Source organism: Enhydra lutris, unplaced genomic scaffold (assembly GCF_002288905.1).
Source record: "Enhydra lutris kenyoni isolate GAN:26980312 unplaced genomic scaffold, ASM228890v2 scaffoldscaffold86, whole genome shotgun sequence".
In the NCBI taxonomy this organism is placed as follows: domain Eukaryota; kingdom Metazoa; phylum Chordata; class Mammalia; order Carnivora; family Mustelidae; genus Enhydra; species Enhydra lutris.
The window spans coordinates 6,075,501-6,098,301 of record NW_019154170.1 but is presented as its reverse complement, the minus strand read 5'-3'; the positions used below and the strand labels follow the sequence as shown (position 1 = coordinate 6,098,301).

Genomic DNA, 22,801 nt, shown 5'->3' with positions numbered 1-22,801 from the left:
CCTCTGGCCGCAGGGACCTGCATTGTGGCCACGGGAGCTGGGGGGCGGATTAAATGGATCAATTTTGATTGCCCAGCGCTCGGCAAAGGCAGTGTTTTCATTCCTCCCCCGACAGGTCCGGCTCAGCCCCACCAGCGTATCTTGGCTCTGGCCGGCGCCCTCCACCTGGACGCTCTTCTCCCGGACCTTCAGGTTGCAGCAGCGGCCTGGACACCCCCTCCCCGACCCCAGCCGTCCTTCGCTCGCTAGGGCTGTGTGCCCGCCCCCCCGCCGCCGCGCCCCCTCCGGGCCACGAGCTGGGCGGGAGCGGGGGGCACCTGGGCTCGGCAGGCCCGGAGCGGCGGCCGCCCTGGGACGAGGGCTGCACGGCGGGGGTGCGCGGCGCCCCCCCCCTCACTCCCGGGCGCCGCGCGGGGGGCGCTGCGGGGCGGGCGGCTGCCGGCAGGGGGCGGGCGCGGGGCCGCGGCGCCGGGAGCCGGCAGGGAGCGCGCGGGGAGCGAGCGCAGGACGCGCGGCGGCGGCGGCGGCGGCGGCGGCGGCGGCGACGCGCGCGCCCAGCCCACCCCCTGCGCCCGCCGCCGCCCGGACAATAAACAGCCGCGCGCGGGGCGATGCCCGAGCCGGTGCCGCCGCCCCCGCGCCGCGCAGCCCCGGCCGCCAGGCCTTAGTCCGCCAGCCCCCCGCAGCCCCCCGCCCGGCCCCCGCGCCCCCCGCGCCCGCCCCGCGCCCGCCCCCGCCCAGCATCGCCGACCCACCCGGACCTCCGTGGGGAAATGGAGTGAGTAGGCGCGCTCGGGCCGGAGGCGGAGGGCTGGGGGGCCGGGGCGGGGAGGAGGGGGCGAGGGAGGGGCGAGGCCCCCCTCCACTCCAGCGCCGCGTAGGGCTCATCGCGGCCCCCGCGCGGAGAGGGAGGCGGCGAGGGGCCTCCGGGACCCCAGCTCGGCTGGGGAAGCGCTCAGGTTGGGCCGCGCCCTTCCTGAGGCCTCCCCCACCTCCGACCCCGGCGGCCCACGGGCTAACGGGGACTCGGGCCGCAGCGGCGGGGAGCTGCCCAGGGCGCTGGGGAGGGGGAGGCCCGGGTGTCCGCCCGCGCCCCCGGGCTAGCCTCGACCCTGGGCCACCTGTGGGCTCCAGAGCGGGAGTCCAGGGGTGATGGACCGACCCCTCCCTACTGCCTCGCGCCGGCCTTGAGCTCACCGCCGCCCCCCATCTCCAAGCCGGAGCTCGCCCTCCCTGTACCCTGAACGCGCCAGTCCGGGCTCTGGCTGGCTGCTCTCTCTCAGGGCCACGGCGCTGTCAGGGGCCTCTGCTCCTGCCTGGGTCCAGCCGCCAGACACTGCCCTGAGAACTGCCAGAGAGAGGGGGCTGTTCTGTAGCCTTCCTTGTCCGGGATGTGTGTGGGTCTGGAGGTCCAGGTGCTTTCCAGCCGGCGAGCCTGGGTCCGGTCCTTTCCCAAGGAAAGTGTCCCCAGGATGGGCCCCCAAATGGTGTAGCCAAGAACCTGGCTGGCTGTGGTGCAGGTGGGGTGGGCCTGGGTCCTTGTGCGGTTCGGTGTGGAGCTGCTGGGGGGCAGAGAGCTCTCACACAGGCGCTGTCCGTGAGGGTGCCCGGGCATTCCAGGCAGAGTCCACTCTCTTCCTGGCATCAGGGTGACCACCAGGCCCCACTCCCACAGGTGGGCGCTGGAAGGTTGCTGGGTGTGTTTACGACGCCAGGGGATGGGAAGTGGGGTCTGGGATCCTGGAGGCCCCCAACTGTGTGCCGAGGCCTGGCAGGCACCTTGCTGTGGACCAGGTCCCCACCCTGGCCAGAGGCCTGGACGTGGAGGTCCAGCCAGCCCACCGGACTGTCTCCTCCTGCCCTTCTCACTGGGTGTGAGCCAACGACTCCTCTCCAGAGATTCGCCCGTGACCCGCAACCCGCCACACCCTCGGCTGGGTGGGAGCCGCTGCCTCCCGCCCTCCCCAGGAAGGCGACACCCGATGTCCTCTGCTTTTGAAAACCCAGACAAAAGCCCAGTTTGCTCCCCCACCCGGCCCCGGGAGCCCAGCCAGGGCTCAGGGGAGCCAGGGCCCGGATGTGTCTGCGCTAGGTTCCCCGACTTGTTTATCTGCTCTGCTCCCCAGGCCCACGGGAGCCTCCAGGCCTCCTGACAGCAGACCCTGAGTGGAGTGCGGGAGTGGGGAGGGGGCTGCTGAGGGGACAAGGGGTGAAGAACTAGGAAAATGTCCACGCAGAGCCAAAGAATGAAGGGATAGTCTTGTCGGACTCTGCTGTTTCCTTTCTTGCTATCGCCTTCATTCTCCATGGCGATACTGAAGCCCAGAGGGGGGCACACACTGCCCCAGCGTCACTCAGCACACGCAGAGACCCCTGGGTGCTTGCTGCCTTGCCCCTGTGCCTCTTGGCACATAATGCCACGGGCTCTGCGCCGCACGGATCACTGGATTTTCTGGGTGCAGACCTGGGCAGGGACTGAGTAGCCAGGAAAGAAGGCCTCTGTCTGGGGTGCTTGGGCTGATGATGGGTGGGGACTGGCTCCATCTGGTGCCATCCCGATGGAGCTCCTACCCCTCGCTCTCGCCCGCGCTCCTTTTCCAGAGGGCAGAGCGGGCTTAGGCCTGGAGGCAGCAGCTGCGGGGACCGAACCCCTCATTCCCTTCCCATGGGTTTTTGCCATCAGAGTTGCCAGAGGTGGTTGTGGCTTATGGTGATGCTGACGAGTTTGTTTTAAGAACAAACTTAAGAATTTCACAAAATTTTGTTAATGTAAGCATTAAATTAAAGATTAAATTAGTTTTTGTTAATTTAACAATTTGAAGATTTAACAGTTTTTTTTTAAAGATTTTATTTATTTATTCGACAGAGATCACAAGTAGGCAGAGAGGCAGGCAGAGAGGGGGGGTGAAGCAGGCTCCCTGCTGAGCAGAGAGCCCGACGCGGGGCCTGATCCCAGGACCCGGGGACCACGACCCGAGCCAAAGGCAGAGGCCCCAACCCACTGAGCCACCCAGGCGCCCCAACAATTTTTTTTTTAAAGATTTTATTTATCTGAGAGAGCGAGCTTATGAATGCAAGTTGGGTGGCAGGGGTGGGGGGGGACAGAGGGAGAACGACAAGCAGACTCCACGCTGAGCCAGGAGCCCAACTGAGGGCTCGATCCCAGGACCCGGCATCACGGCCTGAGCCGAAATCCGGAGTCGGATGCTTTGCTGACCCAGCCACCCAGGCGCCCCTTAACAGTGATTCTTGAGTAACTCCAGGGAGGCAGAGGGCAGGCTGCTGAGGTGGGGCAGAATGACAGACTCGCCTGAGAGCCGCTGGGTGGAAATCCTGCTCTGGGAAGGATTTGCTGTGGGCCCCAGGGCGAGGGGCTGCTACCCCAGGAGCCTCAGGGGTTGGCTGGTAATTAAGGCTAAGTTAGCTCTGAGCAGCCTTTCTCAGATGCTCAAAATCCCGCCCTCCTCTGCTCAAGTCTCAGACCTCAGGGCCAGAGCGGGAGAGCACATTCCTTCCCAGATCCCGTCCCTTCCCTGCCCAGGCCTGGACATCCTCCAGGAGGTGGTCTCGGCTGGGTGCAAAGTGGGTCCTTAGCGCCTCTCTCCCACTTGGTCATCTCCCTGTTTCACGGGAGATGGAGCCTGTTAAAAAGGCAGCCCAGTCCCCTGGTAACTGAACCTAATAAGAGTTTATTCTCGTTGTATCTGTTTTGTAATGTTTTTACTCCGATGCTTGTGGGAGCCCCTTCTGTTTCTCAGTGTTGGTAACAGTGTAGCATTTCCTTCTGAAACAAGGGGGATTCGTGGGAACAGCAAGTGGATTTGAAGGGAAAGAACACTCAGCGGCAGTGGAGGTGGTGGCAAGAACTCAAGAAGGTGGTTAACATTTAGGAAGCACCTGCTGTGTAATGGGCCCTGTTCTGAGTGCTTTGTCCGTGTGAACTTGCTGGATCTTCACAGCAGCCCTACAAGGTAGGGAAAGTGAGGTACAGAGAGGTGATCTTGACACACCTGGGGCCACACAACTGGGACATATTTGCTTCTGGGTTCTTCCAGCTGCCAGAGCTGGGGGCGTGGAGGAGTCTTTGCACCTTCCTGTGTCCCGCGGGGCTGTGGTCTGGGCGTTCCTAGGTATCCTGACATTGGCTTTTCACCCTGGTTTGTCTCGTCGGCCACATGGAAGGTGGCTTTCGCCCCTAAAAGCATCTGCCTTGTACCTGTTCACCCCCAGGGACCCCTTCTGTGTCTGCTGATTTGGGAGTAGTGCATGGACAGGTGGAGTCCTGACCCCTCCATGAGCCTTTGAGCATGTCACTCACTTTCCTTGGTGAATCTGGTGCGTGGGGACGTGAGTGCACCGCGTCCCCTCCCGGACAGGACGCAGGGAGAGGAGCAGGCAGGCGCGAGTGCCCCGGCAGGAGCTCTTCCCCAGCCCTGTGGTGAGGTCCGTCTTCAGGATGCTCGTGCTGGGGAATGAGTTGATGTTCTTCTAAAAAAATCATATCTTTTTCCAAGTCTGGGACCCTATTTCTTTCTGGCTTCTGCATAGAGGAGAGCTGTCGGGTCATTTCCGCAGCACCCCTGCTGAGCCGCCACCCGTGTGTAGGAGCAGGCCCTGCGGGAGCCCGTGGACGGCCTTCTCTGTGGTCTGGGGAGGGTTTCCTGGTCCCTCCCTTCACAGACTGTTTCTGTGCAAAGTATTTAAGGGTGTACCTAGGGGCGCCTGTGGGGCTCAGCCCGTTAGGCATCGCACTCTTGGTTTCGGTCCTGATCGCAGGGTCGTGGCGGAGCCCGGGGTTGGCCTGGCGCTCAGCGCGGGGCTGCTTGAGACTCTCCCGCTCCCTCGGCCCCTCCCGCCGCTTGCACATATGGACACCCTCTCTAGTAAGTAAATCTTGAAAAAGAAAGAAGGAAAGGTGTACGTCGGTGGGCAGAAGGGCGTGCCTGGCGGAGGGACTGGCCTGTGCAAAGGCCCGGAGGGCCCAGTCGGGGAGCCATGGGCAGCCATGGATGGTGCCCTCGGGAGGCGGGGGTGAGGTTCTGACCCAGGCTCTGGGGTCTGAGGAGCAAGTCGGGCTCAGTGTGGACACTTACTGTGGGGGCGGCTTGGAGAAAAGCGCCGGGGCTATGGGGGTAGACCCCATGTCTGGGCAGCAGAGACCTGAAGTCAGAGCTGCCCCCAGGTCAGGGAGAGGTGGCGCAGTCCCTGGACACACAGGGACAGGGACCCTTTGGCCGGGCTGCAGAGGGACCCCACATGGCATGGGATGGTGGAGTGCAGGTCTCGGTGTCCGGGGAGTGGGATGTCAGGCTGAGGTGTTTGTCTTCTGCTCAAGGGCTCAAGGCAGGAACTCAGGGACCATCTGAGCCCATCACGGGATAGTCTGGATCAGGCTGGGAATTCGGAGGGGAGCCCAAGCCGGGCTTGGTGGTGGGAAAGACAGGCAGGAATCAGAGTGGGTGGGAGTTGCTGCGTGGACGGAAGGGTAGTGGTGGGATGGGAGCCCGGCCTGGGAGAGCAGAGGGTACATGGAAGGGGACAGCCCTGTGGGGCTGTGAAGGCCAAGTGAGGGGCAGGAGCTTGGCGGGGGGACTTCTGGTGACGTCTGTCACAGAGTAAGAAGGCCCTGCCCCGGTTGGTTTGTGCTCAAACCAGGCGGAGTTCAGGGCAGGGCTGGCGTGATCTCACGACGCCCCGCGGGGTGGGATGGACCCCAGCTTTGGCCGCAGCCCAGCCCAGCGTGAGAGGGTCCGCGTTCCTGCTGTACGGATGTACGTGTGTGTTCTCACTTTAACTGAGATTCAGTTCATACACCACATGGTCCACCTGCTGGCAATATATAATCCAGGGTGTTTACACGGCCGTACAACCCTCGGCTCTGTCTAGGTCTAGAACATTCTGTCACACCCAGCCGTCACCCCCCATTAGCCGTCCCATCAGCTGTCACCCCCTCCCCAGGCCCCAGCTCCCACGAGCCCCCTTCCCGTCCATGGAGGGGCCTGGTCTGGGTGCATCACACACGTGGACTCACACCCCGTGTGCCCTTCTGTGTCTGGTCCCCTCCCTGAGCACCGCGGGCTTGGGGTCCATCCCTGGGGCAGCGCGTGGGCGCCTCGCTGCTGCTGGTGGCCGGGGACGCTCCCACGCATGGGGACCTGTGTTTATCTGTTTATCTATCAAGGGACATTAGGGCTGTTTTATACGTTAATTGTGTAGTCACTTCTGAAGTGGTCGGGGCTTGTCCCTTGTCCTCTGCTGGATGTGGGGGCCACGTCCTGTTTTAGATGAATGTAAGAGGTGACAGTAGGTTTCTTCAAAAAAAAGGAAGTGATCATAGGACAGGTGGTCCACAAGGGTGGGGATGGGAATGTGACAGGGGAGGGAGTTCTTGGGTGGGGACCCTAACTGACTCCCCGGTCCAGTGAACATTTATTGAATGTGTATCATTCACACATTCACAGCATCCTGCTGTGTCCTGGGTGCTGGGGACATGGTGGGGACAGAAGGAGACACTGTCCTTGTAGGGAAATAGGAGACAAAATAAGTGAAATGGCTGTAGGGTGTCGGTTGGTGGTGAGCCTGGGAAAGGACTGGGGGCACAGAGGAAGCCTCCGTGAGGAGGAGACTCTGAGGGAAGGCCTGAGGGAGTTAGTGAGGCCCGGGAGAGAGCACACCAGGCAGAGGACACAGCCAGTGCAAAGGTCCTCTGGTGGGAGCATGCCTGGAATGTTGGAGGGGAGAGGGGCCGGTGGGGACCTTGGAGCTCTGGGGCTGGTCTCTGCAGCTGACTGAGGCCCACCTTGCTTGAAGCTGGAGAAAGCCGCTGGAGCCCTCGTTCCCATTCATGCCCCGCTGCCCTTCCTTCGTGAGGGCCCAGGGCAGGGTTCACCCGCCCTCGTGGTTAATAGGCAACAGGTTTGCTCTTCTGGGTCTGTGGTCTGCTCTGATCTCAGTCTCCACCATGGAGGTGATGCTTCTCTGCCTTGAGTATTCTGGAAAGCCCGTGCATGCCTCCTGAGCTGGTCATCTTACCGGTGACGGCAGTGGTCACCTGTGCTGAGTGCTCAGGGTCTCGGAGGAAGAGAATTCCTCCCCAGTGAGGGGAGGAGGGGGAGGAGATCATCGGGAAGGCTTCCTGGAAGAGGCAGTGGCCCTTGACCTGAGCTTGGAGGTGGAGGAAGGACAGCGGAAGGCAGGGGGCCGGTAGAGGAAGAGGGGCAAACGGATGAGAGGTTGAGGTTTATGCAGGATGGTTTGGAGGAAGGAAGGTTCTGGGGCTAAGGGCAGATGAAGGCCCCCACAGGGAGCTGGGAGCCAGCAGTGACCTTCAGATCCCCCCATTCCAGCCACCCCAGTGGAGCAAGGGCCATGGGGCTCCCTCCCTTACCCCCCACCTCGGCGAGGCTCTGCTCCCCTTCCCTGCCCCCATGGCCAAGGGCACAGTCAGCTCTTTCCTTTGAGTTAGCCCAGGCATGTTGCTGGTGTTGGGCTCAGTGCCAGTCCGGCCCAGACCCCTCATGCTGCTGGGGCTGCCTGGCATGGGCTCTGGAAGGACGGGCTCGACCCCACAAGCACCCGCCTCCGGCCTCAGACCCACCTCATCCTGCCTACTGGGTGACCTTGGGCTGGTTGGGTGACCTCTCTGGTGCCTTTAAAAACTAAATGGGTCCCAAGGCTGAGGCCTCTGCAGGGCCGTTGGGTTTGGGCCTCATTAGCTCATCTCCTGAAGCCAGGATTATCTCAGGCGCGCTCAGCCCACACCCTCCCCAGTCCTGAGCCACCCACACTGGGGCTCGAGCCCAGAATTTGCTCCAAGCTCTATAAAAATAATCAGGCAAGGACAGGAGTGCGCGGAGGGCGGGCCTCCTGGAGGGCCTGTCTCTCCTCAGCAGCCGCGAGGCGGCCTGTTGCCCGGCAGAGCCTGTGGAGGCTCAGAGACAGGCTGGTTGGCCCTGGGTCACACAGCCTGTGAGGACAGCCGCCACACCTCAGTATCTCTGCCCAGCGCGTCTCGTGATCCGGGCTCTGATTCTCTCCCTAAGCCCTGGCGAGCGCCTCAGCCATCCACTGACAATGGGAGCGTCCCCCCACCCTTGGGCGCCGGGCAGGGCCTCAGGGGGACCCTGAGGTCTGAGTGCTCTGAGGGCCGTGTGTACACCGCGCACGTGCAGGAGCCCGCCTGGCCGACTCGGGCCCCCGCTTCCCCGTGGGGCAGCTTCAGGTCCCGCGTTGACAGGACGGGGATGATGGTCCCACCTGCCCCGCACACCCCTCCTGATGGGCTCAGCAATGGTCCTTTACACACGCACCCCCTTCTGCCCTCCAGCTCCCATCCTGGAAACCGGGCCGGGACTGTCCGTGGAAGGCGGCGAGTGCGGGGCTGCAGTGTTCTTACTTTACTGATGTTTAACTAGGATTCTGTGGTTGTACTTTGTTTTATTTTTTGGACTTACGATGCTGAGCATTATCTTGGCTTGACCAGAGCTACCTGGCCCCAGGGGCAGGTCCGGAACTGCCCTGGGGAGAGTCCTGTCCCCTGACACTAGGGCGGGAAGCACCCCAGGCGTGGGAGGTGGGTAGGCCCCATTACCTCTCTGCATCCCACCCTCCCCAGCAGCCCCTGAGGCCCAGGGCAGGAAACCCTTAGCCCCCCAGCGCCCGGCTGGGGGCGGGAGATGCTCTGCGCCGGCCCAACCCCCCTGCATGCCGGCCTCCGCGTTGCCATGGGGACGGCGCAGTTGCTAGGGCGACCGCCTCCCATGGGCCCCACCAGGGGGGGTGGCGCCTGGGGCGGGGCCACTTTGGCGCCCTCAGGCCTGGGGAGTGGGGCACACTGCCTGTGCCCTTCCGGCTGGGACAGGGACGTTGACCGGAGGGATGGAATTCTCTTCCTGGGCCCCGTGCGCTGCTTCTCACTGCCCGCCTGACCTTCCCCTGACCTGGTTCAGCCGGCAGGGACACACCACCCAGGCGAGGACACTGCCTGCCTTGTTGTCTGCAGCCCAGCAGGCTGGCCAGAGCTGTCCCTGTGTCCCTGTGTCCTGCCTCAGTGACCACCTGCCTGCTGGGCCGCTGGGCCTCTGCCCTGCAGGGCCCTGTGTGCACTGGGGTCTCAGGCGCTCCATGCCCCTCCCCCAGCTCTGCCTCCGTCCCCGCTGGGTCCCTGGAGGCCACGTGACAGCTGGGAAAGGGCCAGCTGGGAAAGGTTCCGCATGTGGTGTGGCCCAGAGCTGGGCTGTTGTGGTTCTAGTTCCAGCTCTGCCCCTTCCCAGCTGTGTGACTGTGGGCAAGTGACTTGCCCTCTCTGGGCTTCACTTCCCAGCCAAGGAAAGAGCATATCAGGCAGGAGGGACAGTAATGCAATGATCCTAAGTAAGGAACGAGCTTGGTGCTGTTCAGGTGTGGCCGGAAGATCCTGGTGGCTGGAACAGAGTAGGCAAGCGGGAGAACAGAGGAGGTGAGGACAGAGAAGTGGGTAGGGCTGGGCTGCACTAGCATTTCTTTCAAGAGGTGATGGGAGCCAGGGAGACTTAAGAGCAGGAGAATGAGTCGTTCTGATTCTTGTTTTGAGAACCTGGCTCTGGTTGGGGGGGTGGGTAGGGGCTGTCAGGGGCCAGGGAGGTAGCAGGCTACGGTAGAGGCATGGGATGGAAAATGTGAGGTTTGCAAAAAGTGGAGGGTGGGTCTCTATAGGGAACACTGGGGGTGTCACCTTGCCTGGATTACACAGGATGGTGTGGCCGACTCAGAAATGTAGCGGACCAGGCCCTTTAGGAAGGGCCTCCAAGCTGGATTGCTGGATCAAGCCTTTCCTGAGCTCCACCCAACTGAACACAGCCTCCCTGAGGAAGGAGAGACGGAAGCCACAGAGGGTGTGACCGGTGCTGGGGTCCCTGGGAAGCACAAAGGGGGCAGGTGCCACCCGCCAGGAAGGGAAGAGCTGGGTGGGGTCGCCTGTCTGGGGCGTGAGATCCAGATGATTTTGTGGGTCTCAGCTAGGCCAGGAAACTGAACCCAAGTGGAGTGGGTGGAGGGTCATCGCAGTTCGTGAGGATGTCCACCGGGAGCAGCCACCTGGGCTGGGGGGAGGGCTGAGGCCCAAGAGTGGGCCCAGCACAACATGTGACTTTGGGCCTCTGTTTCCTTTCTGAACCACAGGGGCAGGGGGCACAGAACAGGAGCTGGGGCGTCTGTTCCTGCTGTTTGTGCAGAAGGAGAACCAAGGCCTAGAAGGAGTGGGGGGTCTTTGGAGGCCACAGAATGGTTCCTAATCCCGATCCAGGGCCAAGGGCTGGCAGGGGTGTGTGCAGCAGAACCAAGGGGGGGTCTGTAATTTTAGTCCCTGTGCAGATAAGGGGCTTGGAGTGGGTAGGGGGACGTGAGGGGTCTGGTTCCCACTGCTCAGAGCCCCTCCTTGTGGGCACCAGGCCCTGCCCCCGGGAGACTGTTGAGGCCTGCGTGAGTGGCCTTGGGGTCATTCAGGATTTGGGCTGAGAACAGACTTCCAGACCCCGCCTCCTCTTCAGGCCGCGTCTGGTCCCCCTGCCCTGGAGGCCGAGGTTACTATCAGGTGCCTTGTATGCAGTCGCTCAGGGCTGCACAGGTTTCACTGAGCACCTACTGTGTGCCATTCCCAGGGACCCCGTGAGAGACCATGGAAGGGAGCGGCCAGGTTTGCAGTCTCCTCCCAGGCCTGCCATGTGGGTAGTGGGGTTCAGGGGAGCCGAGGGGAGGGGAAGGGCAGGAAGGATTCACCCTCCCTCCTGGCCCTGGGCCTGCTGCCTGCCCCCACAGGGCCTGTCCCTTCCTTGCCTCTGACATTATCAAGCTCCTAGTCCACGCGGCTTTGAGGCAAAAACCACACCGCGTGGCTTTTGGGAAGCATGCAGTGGACAGGAGAGGGAGTCTGGGGCCGAATTCGGGTTTGCCTCTTCTTCCTGCGTGTTCTCAGGTTGCTCGGAGCCCTTTCTGTGTCTTGGGGCTCCAGGCAGACTCCAGGGAAGCAGCTTCTGGAGAGAGGACGTCCCAGGGGCAGGGCGGTGGGTCTGGTGGGGCCGGGTGCGCGTGTCCCTCCCAGGGCTGGACGAGAGGTGCTTGGTGGGTGGGAGCGCGAAGCGGGGGCTGTCCTGATCGTCGTCCATCTTCCTGATCAACCTCTGACTGCTCGAGTCCCTCCGCCTCTTTCTTGGCCCAGCTCAAGCCTCTCGCCTCCCCAAACCCTTCCCAAGTCTCTGGGACTTGTCCTCCTGTCCTCCTGTCCTCAGGCCCTGTTCCCAGGGAGCCCCAGGGGGCCGTGGAGGGGTTTGTGGGGGTTACTTCGTGAGGTCATAAGGCCAGGTGGAGAGAATGGCACTGCCTCTGAGGTAGGGGAGGGACCCCACTTTGCAGAGGGGAGCCGGGGAGGCCACCCAGCTGGAAGGCGGGCTGGGATTGGGATTCAAACCAGCTCTGTGGAGGGCAGGAAGGGGTGGACCCCACCGTGACCTTGCATCCCCTCCCCGCAGGGTCCTGGCCACAGAGACCACATCTCAGCAGGAGCGGCTCCAAGCCATTGCAGTGAGTTTCCTGGCCCCTAGCAATGTGGACAGGGGTCGGGCAGCCCTCACCCAGTCCAGGGCCTTGGGGACCCAGAGCCAGGGTGTGGCAAGGCCCCCGGGGAACCAGTGCCTGCTGGTGCCTCCCCACGAAAGGAAGAGGAAGCCTACAGGCCTCCTCCGAATGTGGCCCTTACACCGCTAGCTCATGAAGACCCTCTGTGCGTTGGGGGGTACAGGCTGAGGTATAGATCTAGAACCCTGCCCCTTATGCTGGAGCTGGGGGGTGGGGGGGAACTGGGGGCTAGCGGGGGGGCAGGGGGCTGGGGGGCAGCAGGGTGTGGGGGACAGGGGTCAAGAGGGGCTACGGGGAGGCAGGGGGCTGGGGAGGGTCCAACGGGCCACTCCACAGAGAAGCAGGGTTCATGTGGGCAGAGCCTCCAGTACTTTGGGGGGTCGGCGTGCCCCCGGCCTCGTCCTGACCTCCATGCCCATCCCCGTCGCCAGGAGAAGCGGAAGCGGCAGGCCGAGGCGGAGGCGAAGCGCCGGCAGCTGGAGGACGACCGTCGGCAGCTGCAGCACCTGAAGGTCCCCCCCAACATGGAGCCGGCCTGGCGGGGGTGGCGGGGTGGGGGGGCGGCAGTGCCCTGGGGACCAGGCACCGGGCCTCGGGCGGGGGCGGGCAGGGCGGCCCCTGAGCCCGATTCTGACCTCTAGCCCTGTGCCCCCAGTCCAAGGCGCTGCGGGAACGCTGGCTGCTGGAGGGGACGCCGTCCACGGCCTCGGAGGGCGACGAGGGCCTGAGGAGGCAGATGCAGGAGGACGAGCAGAGGGCGCGGCTCCTGGAGGAGTCTATCGGCAGGTGCGGCGCGGGCTGCGCGGGGCCCTGCGGCGGCTACGGAGTGCGCGGGCTGGGGGGTGCCCACCCTCGTGCCCACCCTCGTGCCGGGATGGGGTTTGGCCCGGGGGGAGGCTCCTGTGCAGGTGGGAGCAGGGAAGGGCCCCGTTCACTTGGACGGGGCTGTGAGCATCGACGCTGGGCTTGAGGGGGCTGGGGGCTGCCTGGTGGGACCCCTTCTTCTAACCACCCAGCAGAGTGGGTGCCAGAGCCCGGGAGGATGGGAGTGGCCGGCCGCCGCCTCCCTGGGGCCTTCCTGGCACCAGCCCAATGGGTGAGTCTTCCCCCGCTTGGTCCTGATGCCCCACAGCTGGGCAGCTGGGTCTGCAGCAGGCCCGGGGAGAGTGACAGGTCCCCGCCCCCTGCCGGCCCCGGAGCTGGACAAAAGGACTGGAGTTTCCAGGCCGGCAGAGGTCCAGGCTCAGCCCAAGGGCAGCAGGGTCAGGGTGGAGGGAAGTGGCGGCCAAAATTCCAGATGTCCACTTGGCCAAGGAAGGCGCAAGAGGCCGGGACCCCGAGGCACGCTGGCCCTCCGCCCGGCTGGGTACGAGGCACACCTGCTGGGAAGACCTGGGGATCCTGGTGGGTCGGGTTTGGAAGAAGAGGGGGCAGGTGTCAGCTGGGACTTTCCTTCCCAGGCCTGTTTCCCTGCGTCCACCAGGGCCAGAGCAGGGGTGAGGGGGTCAGACAGGCCAAGACTGACCGGGCAGAGAGGACTGTGGGCCAGCGGGACAGAGAGCTGGTGGAGATCACTGCCCATGGGGGCTGGACTGGGCGGCTGCTTCTAGTCCCGCCCTGCTGGCTGTAGCCCTGGGTGGGGGGCACCCACCTAAACTCGGGTGCCTTGATGCCGGAGGGGCCCTGCTGCGAGTCCTACCCTGTGTCTGGCATACACGGAGGGCTTTGGGGCTTGGCTTTCTTCCTCCCAGGGAAGCCCACTCCTCGGGTGCCCCTGCCACTGGCATTTTCCCTGGTTGGTGCCCCTGCCTGGACATCTGCTCCAGGAAACCCTGCCGGCTGACCCTAAGGGTGGCCGGTGTCGCTCCCTTCCGTAGCGGCCTCAGACTCACCCCCAGGGCCCAACAGGCCTGTGGCCCCAAGCCTCCGGTGGGCACTGGCTGCAAGGGGACTGGAGATCTTTGTTCTGTTCCCGCCGGGTCACATGCGCCGTTATTGTCTCGTATTTGGAAGGTGACATGGTTTTTCTAGTTTCCCCGGAGAAATAAAGCTTCCCGTAAAAATACACACTTCTGAGCGGAAAGCAGGAGAGCGGGTTGGAAACCAACAGAGAAGCGAACTGTGGCAGTGAGGTGCCCGTGGACGGGCCGGCCTGGGGTCACACTAGCCCCGCTGCTGGCTGGCCCGTGCAGCTGCCGCTCTGCGTCTCAGTTTCCCCAGTTGCGAGGGGGAGGGTGAGACCACCTCACGGGTTGTGGGGAGACCTTGCGGCCAGGAGCCCCGAGCGGTGCGGGTGCCCACAAGTGCCCAGTGAGGACCGTCGCTCCCGTGCCCCACCCCCAGGCTGCAGAAGGAGATCGAGGTGCTGGAGGGCGCAGGCCTGCCCGCTGCCGCCGCCGGGGAGAGGCCCGCTGCCCCGAGCCCAGCCAAGGACCAGAAGGCAGACGTGGTGTTGGAGGCTCAGCAGGTGAGGGGGCGCTGATGTTCCCGGGGCCCCCAGGTCTCCCTGGCGCTCCCTGGCCCTCCCCGACCCCAGAGCTGGGGCAGGGGCCCCTGGGGCATTGTGACGACTGACATCGAAGCTGTGTGTCTGAGCCCTGTCCAGCTGTTCCCCTGGCAGCCCTGGTCCTGCTCTCGCTATCTGCCAAGGCCTGGTGTGGGGCAAACTGGGGCAATGTGGGCTGGGCCCAGACTCCCTGACTCACGTCAGTTGAGCAGAGGGACGTGGTATCAGGCGATCAGAAACGCAGGGAGGATGGTGGGCCGGGATGGGTAAACCCAAGGGCACCGTGGAGTTCCTGGGGAGGAAGCTGATGCATGGGAGCTCTAGGCAGGCTTCCTGGAGGAGGTGGGTTTTAAAAACTGAATAGGAGTTCTCCAGGCATGGACTCAAGATGAGAGGGGGCTTTCCCTGAGGTTGATGGAGCACAGACTGTGGGGTCCCTGTCCTTGAGATGCCCACGTCCCGAAGGAGCCAGAGACAGTTCCTCAAGGGACAGAGACATGACTGGGGGGACTTTGATTGTGGTCGGGGGGCTGAGTGGAGAGCTGGCCAGGCAGAAGCCACGGTACAGGGGACGTCACACACAAAGGCCCCAGGGCGGGAATGTGTCCCAGGAACAGTGAGGCTGGCCAGCGATTTTGGGGGGGAGGGCTTATAGGCGGGGGTCTGTGGACCCAGGGCCCTAGGGGTCATCTAGAAGGGTTTTGGCTTTGTTTGGGGAGCACTCGGGAGCCACGGGAAGCTTCTGAGCAGGGCAGGGATGTGACCTGGCTGTCACAGGCTAGGACAGGGCTGGGGGATCCCTTCAGGAGACGGCCCCCGCGATGGGGCCTCCGGGGGCAAAGCCGAGCCCTCCCCGCACCGCTCCGCGCATGGGTGGGGACCTCCGTCAGCGGGAAGGGAGCGCCGGCACCCCTGACCTCTCTCCCTTCTTTCTTGCAGGCCCCGGTGGGCACGCCCAAAGGTAGGCTTCGGGGGGCCTCCGTCCTGCGGCCAGAGTGGGGTGGTGGGCATGAGGCAGGCCCCTGACGCCTGACGCTCCGGTTGCTGATAAAACCAGCGGCGACAGGGACCGGGTGCCGTTGCTTCCCCCGAGCCCCGGACCCAAGCCCATCCCAGCCCCACGTCATCACTTCCCTCAGGTGGGGCAGCGACCCTGGGGTGGAGCTGGTACGGTGAGGGACCCGAGGTCTTAGCCCGAGAGGCCCGAGGCCCTGGGTGTCCCCCGTCTGCAGCAGGTGCCGCTCTCTCCCGGCCCCGCCTCTGCCCCACGTCCAGCCGCTCTGGGCAGCTGCACAGGTGGGCAGGCCTCGGTTCTCACGTCTGCAAAATGGGCTCTGAGGGGTCCGGAAATTAAGGTCTCAGCCGTTCTGGGAAGGGGGCACTGTGCGGTCCCCCCTGCACAGATGTGGAAGGTGGTTATGCAGGAAACAGACCAAAAAAAAGAGCCAAAAGTGTGAAGTCTGGGATCCGTTTTCCCCTTCCTCAGCAGTCATTCCAGGAAGATAATACGCGTTTGCAGGCATCTCGCAAACTTGTAGGACGTTTAAATATACTTAATTTAAAGGTAATAGCTTATAGAACATGTGAAAGTATTAAGTTATATTTTTAAAATGTATTTCAAACTCATCTATTTTCACATCTAAGGCGCGGAGGGAAAACCGCCAGCCAGGGTTGGGTGTGGTGGTCAGAGTGTCTTCGGCCTGATTTGTTGTGTGTTAATTATTCAGGGGAGTGTCTCACTGTGGAATTAAAGATTAATCATTAAAAAAAATTCACACAGGCCTCTCAGGGATTTTGAGAAAATCATCTGGGCTGAGAGATGGAAATGGACTGGGGACTGGTTGTGTTTGGGGGTTCTGGGTATGCACGCGTGGGGGGGGGTCTGGGTGCATGTGTGCATCAGGGGAGGCCCAGGCATCTGGGACAGTGTCTGGGGGTCTGGGGGGGCCTGGGGGTGTCTGCAGGTGTGTAGATGTCTGGGGGCCTGGGCAATCTTCTCCCTTCTGACCCCCATCTCTCTCCACCCTTTGCTTACTGAGCAGAGAAGCGAGTCTCCAACACGCCCGTGAGGCCGGTGGAAGGCTCCACCCTGATGAAGGCAGGTGGGTCATCCCCGGACCCGCTGCTGTCCTGGGCTAAGCCCTGGTCCTGGGGAGCCCGGAGAGGCGGGTGCGAGGTCAGACGCAGACATGCCCTCAGCAGGAGCTGTGGTCCTGGGGGTGGTGGCTGGCCCCAGGCCCCCTCTGCTTTGGCTCCATGGCCACGTGCTGGCCCAGCTTCCCTGAGAAGATGGGCCCCCTCGCATGGCAGCGCCCTAACCCAGCACCCCTCGTGGCATCCCCCTAACCTTGCTGCTCACTCCCGGGGCCTGGCAGGGGCCACACACCTGCCCACACATGCTTGCACACGCCCGCACATGCTTGCACACACCTGCACACACTCGCACAGCAGCTCACACACGCCCACGGCAGATCTTCCCTCCTCCGCTGTCCCCAGGCTGCCTCAGGATAGGGAGGGAGCACCCTGTTCCTGGAGGGGACCAGGGGGGACTCAGACTTTTCTGTGCTTCCGGGAAGCCGAGGGAGACGGGTTAGTGCTAAGCTTCCCGGAGCTGCAGTTTGGATCCCGGCTCTGCCACAAGACAAGAGCCCCTCCAGTCCCTACCTGCTGGCACTAGCCCAGAGAAGGGACCGGTGAGCACAGCAGGCAGAACCTAATTGCTGTACCGGGGTACTGGCATGAGCTGTGCAGGCACGAAACTTAGGGAGGTGAAGACCATCTTGGGGACGTGGTGGCCGGGACACCAGGACACCCAGGAAGGAGAGGGTGGCAGGGGTGGCCCAGGGTCTTGTGCAGGTTCAGGCCACTTTGCCCTAGGAGGCAGGAGGCAGAGGGTAGCATCTGCCAGAGAAGCGGGTGTCTTCGGGGCCTCTGTGCCATTTAGACCAACCCTGCGCCGACCCTTAGCCAACGACCTTGTGTGGTGCACAACCCACCCAACTGTATGGAGGTGAGGGTGTTAGGCTGTGTAGGGATGTGGAATTAAGTAACATTCATTTGGTCAGTCATTCAGTAAGCACTTATTGAGCACCTGCTGTATGCAAGGTGTGAGGGCTACAGCCTGAGGGAGCTAACGTCCTGATAAGGACAATGCCCTATGCCATAAACTGGTGGAGAAAAGACAGCAACGTGCAGAGCTGGAGGGGGGTGCAGGTTAATCAGAGGGCTCAGGGGGGTCAAACTTAGCAGGTGACGTTTGAGCAAGGCTCCAAAAGAAGTGAGGGAGCAAGGCGTCGGGGGCAGGGGTGGGGTGGGGGGATAGGTGTGTCAGGGGGAGGGCACAGCACATGCAAAGGCCCTGGGCTGGACCATACCTGCCTTGTTGGAGGAGGAACCTGGAGGCCGTGGAATGAGTGAGGGGGAGAGAGGGAGGAGGTGACAAGAGGACTGGGGCCTCTACCCCGAGGCACCAGGGAGCCCCCGAGGGTTTCAGGCAGAGCAGGGACCAGCCCCACTCGGTGCGCACTGGCGCCCTCTGGCGGCAAGCGGGGGGAACAGGCCGTGGGTGTAGCGGGAAGCAAGGGGGGGCGGGGGGGGGGGGGCCGGCCCGGTTTCGGGGGGGGGGGGGGGGGGGAAGGTGGCCTGGACAGGGGACCCCCAGGGGGGCAAGATGTGGGCGGGTTCCAGGTGTTTCTAAGGCAGAACCCACAGGATTTGCAGATGACATGGGGGGTGAGAGAGAAGGAGGAGGGAATTGCCTTGACCAGGCTGGGAAGACCCAGGAGGGGCAGCTTACAAGGGCAGATTGGGAGCGAGGCTTGGACGCGCTGACTCAGAGGCTCCCAGGGGACCCCAAGGGCAGGCGTGGAGGAGAGGGTGGGATCCTGGGGCTCAGGGTGAGGTCCTGGAGGCTTTGGTCAGCGCCCGGGGGTGGGTTTGCTGTCGGACCGTCTCTTCACGTGAGCTTTGCAGTGATGATCTCTATGGAGTGCAGTGGTTCCTGAACCATGGTCCCGACTGTCCTGACGCTCCGGAGGGTCTCATGCACCCTTCGTAGCGCAAGAGCTGGGGACCGGGTCACGGGCGCTGATGGAAGGAAGGTGCGAAGCAGACACAGGCTGAGCCGGGGGGTCCGGGGCTGAGACCCAGCTGGGAGCGCGTGCCTGCTGACCCCAGCTCACACTGGGCTGTGCCTGTGGTCAAGGCCTGCCTTCCTCCGACTTACTCTGCGGCTCCGAGGAAACGGGAAGAGTCTGAGGCTTTCCAGACGGGAGGGGATCGCGAGCACGGGCCTTGAGTGCCAAGCAGAGGATCTCAGGCAGACGCCCGTGGTGCTGGAAAGCTGTGGGGGGTGTGGAGGTGGGGGTGCCGTGGAGAGGGCGTCCCCACTGCTTGGCTCCGCGCTGCTGGCTCCCCTTCCCTGGCTTGCCTGTAGCCGGCGGGGGGCACGTGGGCAGGTGGCCTCGGGTAACCCGTGCCTCTCGTGCCAGCCATGTACTCGGTTGAGATCACGGTGGAGAAGGACAAGGTGACTGGGGAGACCCGGGTGCTGTCCAGCACCACCTTGCTCCCTCGGGAGCCGCTCCCTCAGGGCATCAAGGTCTACGAAGACGAGACCAAAGGTATGCAGCCCCCACCCCCCCCCACCCCACCCCCTTCCCACAGCCTGAGCCAGAGCGTCACCTCCACCCTGATTTGGAGACACTGTTCAGGGCAGGGTCCCATGGCCGTAGCCCACTGTTGGCGTAGAGGCTGTTCCCGGCTGGACCTGCAGCCCCGTCTTTCGTTCACTCCAGGAACTTGTCCTCAAGCTTGGCTGAGCGCCAGGTTCTGGGCTGGGCTCTGGGACTCAAATCAGAGTGGCATTTAGCTCTGTCCTGGGAGAGCCTTGCAGCCTGAGGTTCACAAATAATTTGAATAAGTATTGTTTCGACGAAGGTGACAAAACCCCCAGAGATGCACAGGGGACCTTGGGAGGTTCTAGCAGGACAGGGAGGGGCCGGGGGGTGGCTCCTCAGAGGAAGTGAGCAGGAGCTCACTGAATGCGCAGCAGTGTGCAAAGAAATGGGGTGTCTCATAGAGACCACAGCATGTGCAAAGGCCCTGTGGTGGGATGGAGTTTGCTGGACTAGAGGAACTGAAGGGAGCCTGTGGGGCTGATGTGGGGTGGGGGGAGGGGTCAGGTGAAGCCCTGGAGGGAGGGGTGAGCAGGGGGCTTGGTGCTGAGATCTGGTTTGGTTTTTGGGGTTCCCTCTGGCAGCTGGGAGGGGGACAGGGAGTGAGAGACACCCACAAGGAAACCTGACTGGGAGGAGCAGGGCGACCTTAGTCCAAAGCCCCAGTGTGTGTCTGTCTCTCTATCTCTCTGCCTATATATAATTCACATATATAAAATTCACTCTTTTTTGTTTTTAGGTAAGTAAAACTTTCATTTAAACTGTGTTATCCATCAGTATTTGGACGGAGATTTTATAAGTAGTTCAGCAGTTAAACTTTGGTCATTTTGGCTTGGCCTGTAAGGGTAGTTTATAAGTAAACCCAGGGAGGGCAATATTTACTATGATGGCAGAAGAAGGAGACAAGCCCGCTTTAGTTAAAATATGTTTTAAGAAGACATTAGAAAGGTACATTGAAAATTGAGGCAAACATCTGCTCTCTTCACGCAGTGGCGCTCGTGGACGTAAGCACCCAAGCCGAGCATGAAATCATAGCGTCCGCTGCGGAGTCCATTAGCAAGTCCGCAAATGCCGTCTGTACAAGAACACGGCGTATGGAGTGGGAGGGCCCAGAACACGCAATTCAGCGTTCAGTTCAGTGGGCTTTATTCACCAGGTCGTGCACTCTCGCCAATTCCAGAACATTTTTCTTCCCCAAACAGAAACTCCATCACCTCCTATCCCCACCATAGCGTCCACTAACCCCCTTCCTGCCTGTGGATTAGCCTGGTCTGGGCGTGTCACACACGTGGACTCACACCCCACGTGGCCTCCTGTGTCTGGTTCCCTCCCTGAGCGTCGTGGGTCGGCGTCCATCCACGTTCATATTTTATGACCAAATAATATGCCACTGTTTGGGTGGGTCGCGTTTTGTTTATCCAGTCATCAGCTGATGGCTGTCTGGGATGTTTCCACCTTTTGGTTAGAGAATGCTGTACACGTTTTTATGTGGGCGTATGTTTTCATTTCTCTTGGGTGATATCTAGGCATGGGATTTCTGGGTCGTATGGGATTCTGTTTTAACCTTTTGAGGAACTGCCAGGGTTGGCTTCTGCAGCAGTGGCCCCATTCCCCTTCCCAGCTGTGTGTGACGGTCCCCATCTCCCCACATCCTCAGCAGCACTTGTTACTATCTTTAAGTTATCATTATCACTGTAGGCACCGTGGTGGCTGTGGAATGAGAGCTCACCGTGGTTTTGGTTCCCAAGGCCTCATGTTCTTAGAGGCTGGTGGGTCTCTGCAGCATGTAGGATGCTTTGAAGGGGGCCTAGTGTCAGCCATGGTTTGGGGACATAGACCTGAGTGGTACCCCGGTTCCAGCTCTCACTAGCTGTGTGACCCTGGACAAGTCTCAGCTACCTCATCTCCTGCGCAAGAACGACCTCATAGGGCTAGAGGCAGAGGACTCGGCCACTCAGTGCAGCCTGGCCCAGCCCTGGGGGACTCTGGACCCGCCAGACTGGAGTCTGGTTGCTTAGCAATGGGGACGTGATCCGTTTCCATGGCAGCCGAGGGCTTGGGTTCCTATTTGGGGGCAGTGGCCAGGGGGAAATACTCAGCCTGATTCTGTGTAATCTGGGAACACCCCACCCTCTGGGCCTCCAGCCCAGAGTTGCTGCAAAGCCTTGAGGTATGGACACCCTTCCCCAGGGGTTTGGGAACTGAAAGTAGAAAGTACTTTCCTTTTGGCCAGCAGCCAGGAACTGGAGCCCTGACCCTTGGCCCAGGAGGAGGCAAGTCCCGAGGGCCAGTGTGTCCCTCCCTCCCACAGGCGAGCAGCTGTGTTTCTAGGAGTTTGTTGGGCTGGTGTCAGAGTGTGGCCAGTTCTCCTGCTGGCGTCAAAACCCAGCCCTCAGGACACGGCAGATCAGACCCCATGGGGCAGTTGGGGAGGTTTGGAAAAGACATTGAGCAAGATTCCTTGCACACACAGAACTGCCTAGGGGAGACTGTGCCTTCCTTTCAAACACAGGGAGAGCCATTTCAGAAAGTGATTGTGCCCGAGGTCGCAGAGGCGGCCGTAAGGAACATTATGAAGTTTCTATCTTATGCCCTGTGTTCCTGGACCGGAGTCCCCTTCCTCCCCAAATTTAAAAATACCCTTCTCCATGAACCTTGGTTTCAAGAGACAGGCCATCAACATGGGAATTATAAAGTGCTTACATGTGAAAGAGAAGGCCAGGGTGCCTGGGTGGCTCAGTGGGTTAGGCTTCTGCCTTGGGCTCAGGTCATGATTCTGGAGTCCTGGGATCGAGTTCCACATCGGGCTCTCTGCTCAGCGGGGAGCCTGCTTCCCCCCTCTCTCTCTGCCTGCTCTCTGCCTACTTGTGATCTCTCTCTCTCTGTCAGATAAATAAATAAAATCTTTAAAAAAATAAAATAAAAAGAGAAGGCCAGCACTGGTTCCAGGGACAGAGTAAAGCAGACCTGGCCTGCAGCGCGTTTCCTGGGGAACCGGACACTGAGTGACCAAGCTAAACCACAGGGACCCAAGGAAGGAAGCTGTCACAGTCCCCGAAATTCCTCATGGAGGGAGACGCACTTAGCTCCGGAGACAGAGCAGCGGCCCGGCCTGGCTAGCGGTGTGACCGTAGGCTGGCTTCGGCCTTTTCCGGCGCCGGGCCATCTTCGCAGTGGGGGAAGCAGACTGGGTTTGCTGGGGGGCCGTGCGGGACCCAGTTGCGGGCAATGTGGAAATGCCGCAAAATGTGGGCGCACACAGTCCCCGATCTGGATTCCAGTCCCCCTGGTCTCTGACCGGCGCCTGGGCCTGGACACTGTCCTCTGTGGAGCTTGGGGGCAGCTGGTTTTAAAGGTGTGACTCAGTTTCTCATTTCTCTCAGCCTGGAGGGTGGCCCGCAGCCTTGCCAGGCCTCCACCTCTGAGAGCCCGCTCACTCTCTCTCTTTCTGTCTCTCCCGCCCCCGCCAGTGGTCCATGCCGTGGACGGGACCGCGGAGAACGGGGTCTGCCCGTTGAGCTCCTCCGAGGTAGATGACCTCCTTCACAAGGCGGACGAGGTCACGCTGAGCGAGGCCGGGTCCACGGCTGGGACGGCGGAGACCCGGGGGGTGTCCAAGGAGCCCGTGCAGACCACACCGTCCAGGCGGGAGATCCCCGGAGTACAGGCGCAGCCGGGAGAGGCCACGTCCGGCCCGCCAGGCATCCGGCCCGGCCAGGAGCCCCCGGTCACCTTGATCTTCATGGGTTACCAGAACGTGGAGGACGAGGCCGAGAGCCAGAAGGTGCTGGGTCTTCAGGACACCATCACGGCTGAGCTGGTGGTCATCGAGGACGCGGCGGAGCCCAAGGAGCCCACCCCGCCCAACGGCAGCGCCACAGAGCCCCCCACCACCGCGGGCTCCAGGGAAGAGAACCAGGTGGGGCCCGAGGCCCCCGCCAGCGACCCCCAGGACCTCGACGCGAAGAAGCAGCGTTGTAAATGCTGCTCCGTCATGTGAGCCCCCCGG

The 22,801-nt window shown here is 62.2% G+C and overlaps 1 protein-coding gene across 2 annotated transcripts; it reads left to right on the top strand.

Annotated features, from left to right (window-relative positions):
- The first annotated feature begins 736 nt into the window (after positions 1-736).
- Positions 737-22,801, top strand: LOC111161776 (paralemmin). 2 transcript variants are annotated; one of them, XM_022525719.1, is made up of 9 exons: positions 737-778; positions 11,505-11,556; positions 12,042-12,122; positions 12,266-12,396; positions 13,954-14,077; positions 15,056-15,077; positions 16,159-16,218; positions 18,607-18,738; positions 22,263-22,801. In XM_022525719.1, the coding sequence occupies exons 1-9, from the start codon at positions 774-776 to the stop codon at positions 22,790-22,792; spliced, it is 1,137 nt and encodes a 378-aa protein (XP_022381427.1). In that variant the 5' UTR covers positions 737-773; the 3' UTR covers positions 22,793-22,801. The 2 variants fall into 2 exon arrangements, with proteins under 2 accessions (XP_022381427.1, XP_022381428.1); XM_022525720.1 differs by lacking the exon at positions 18,607-18,738 and having other exon boundaries at positions 22,263-22,792.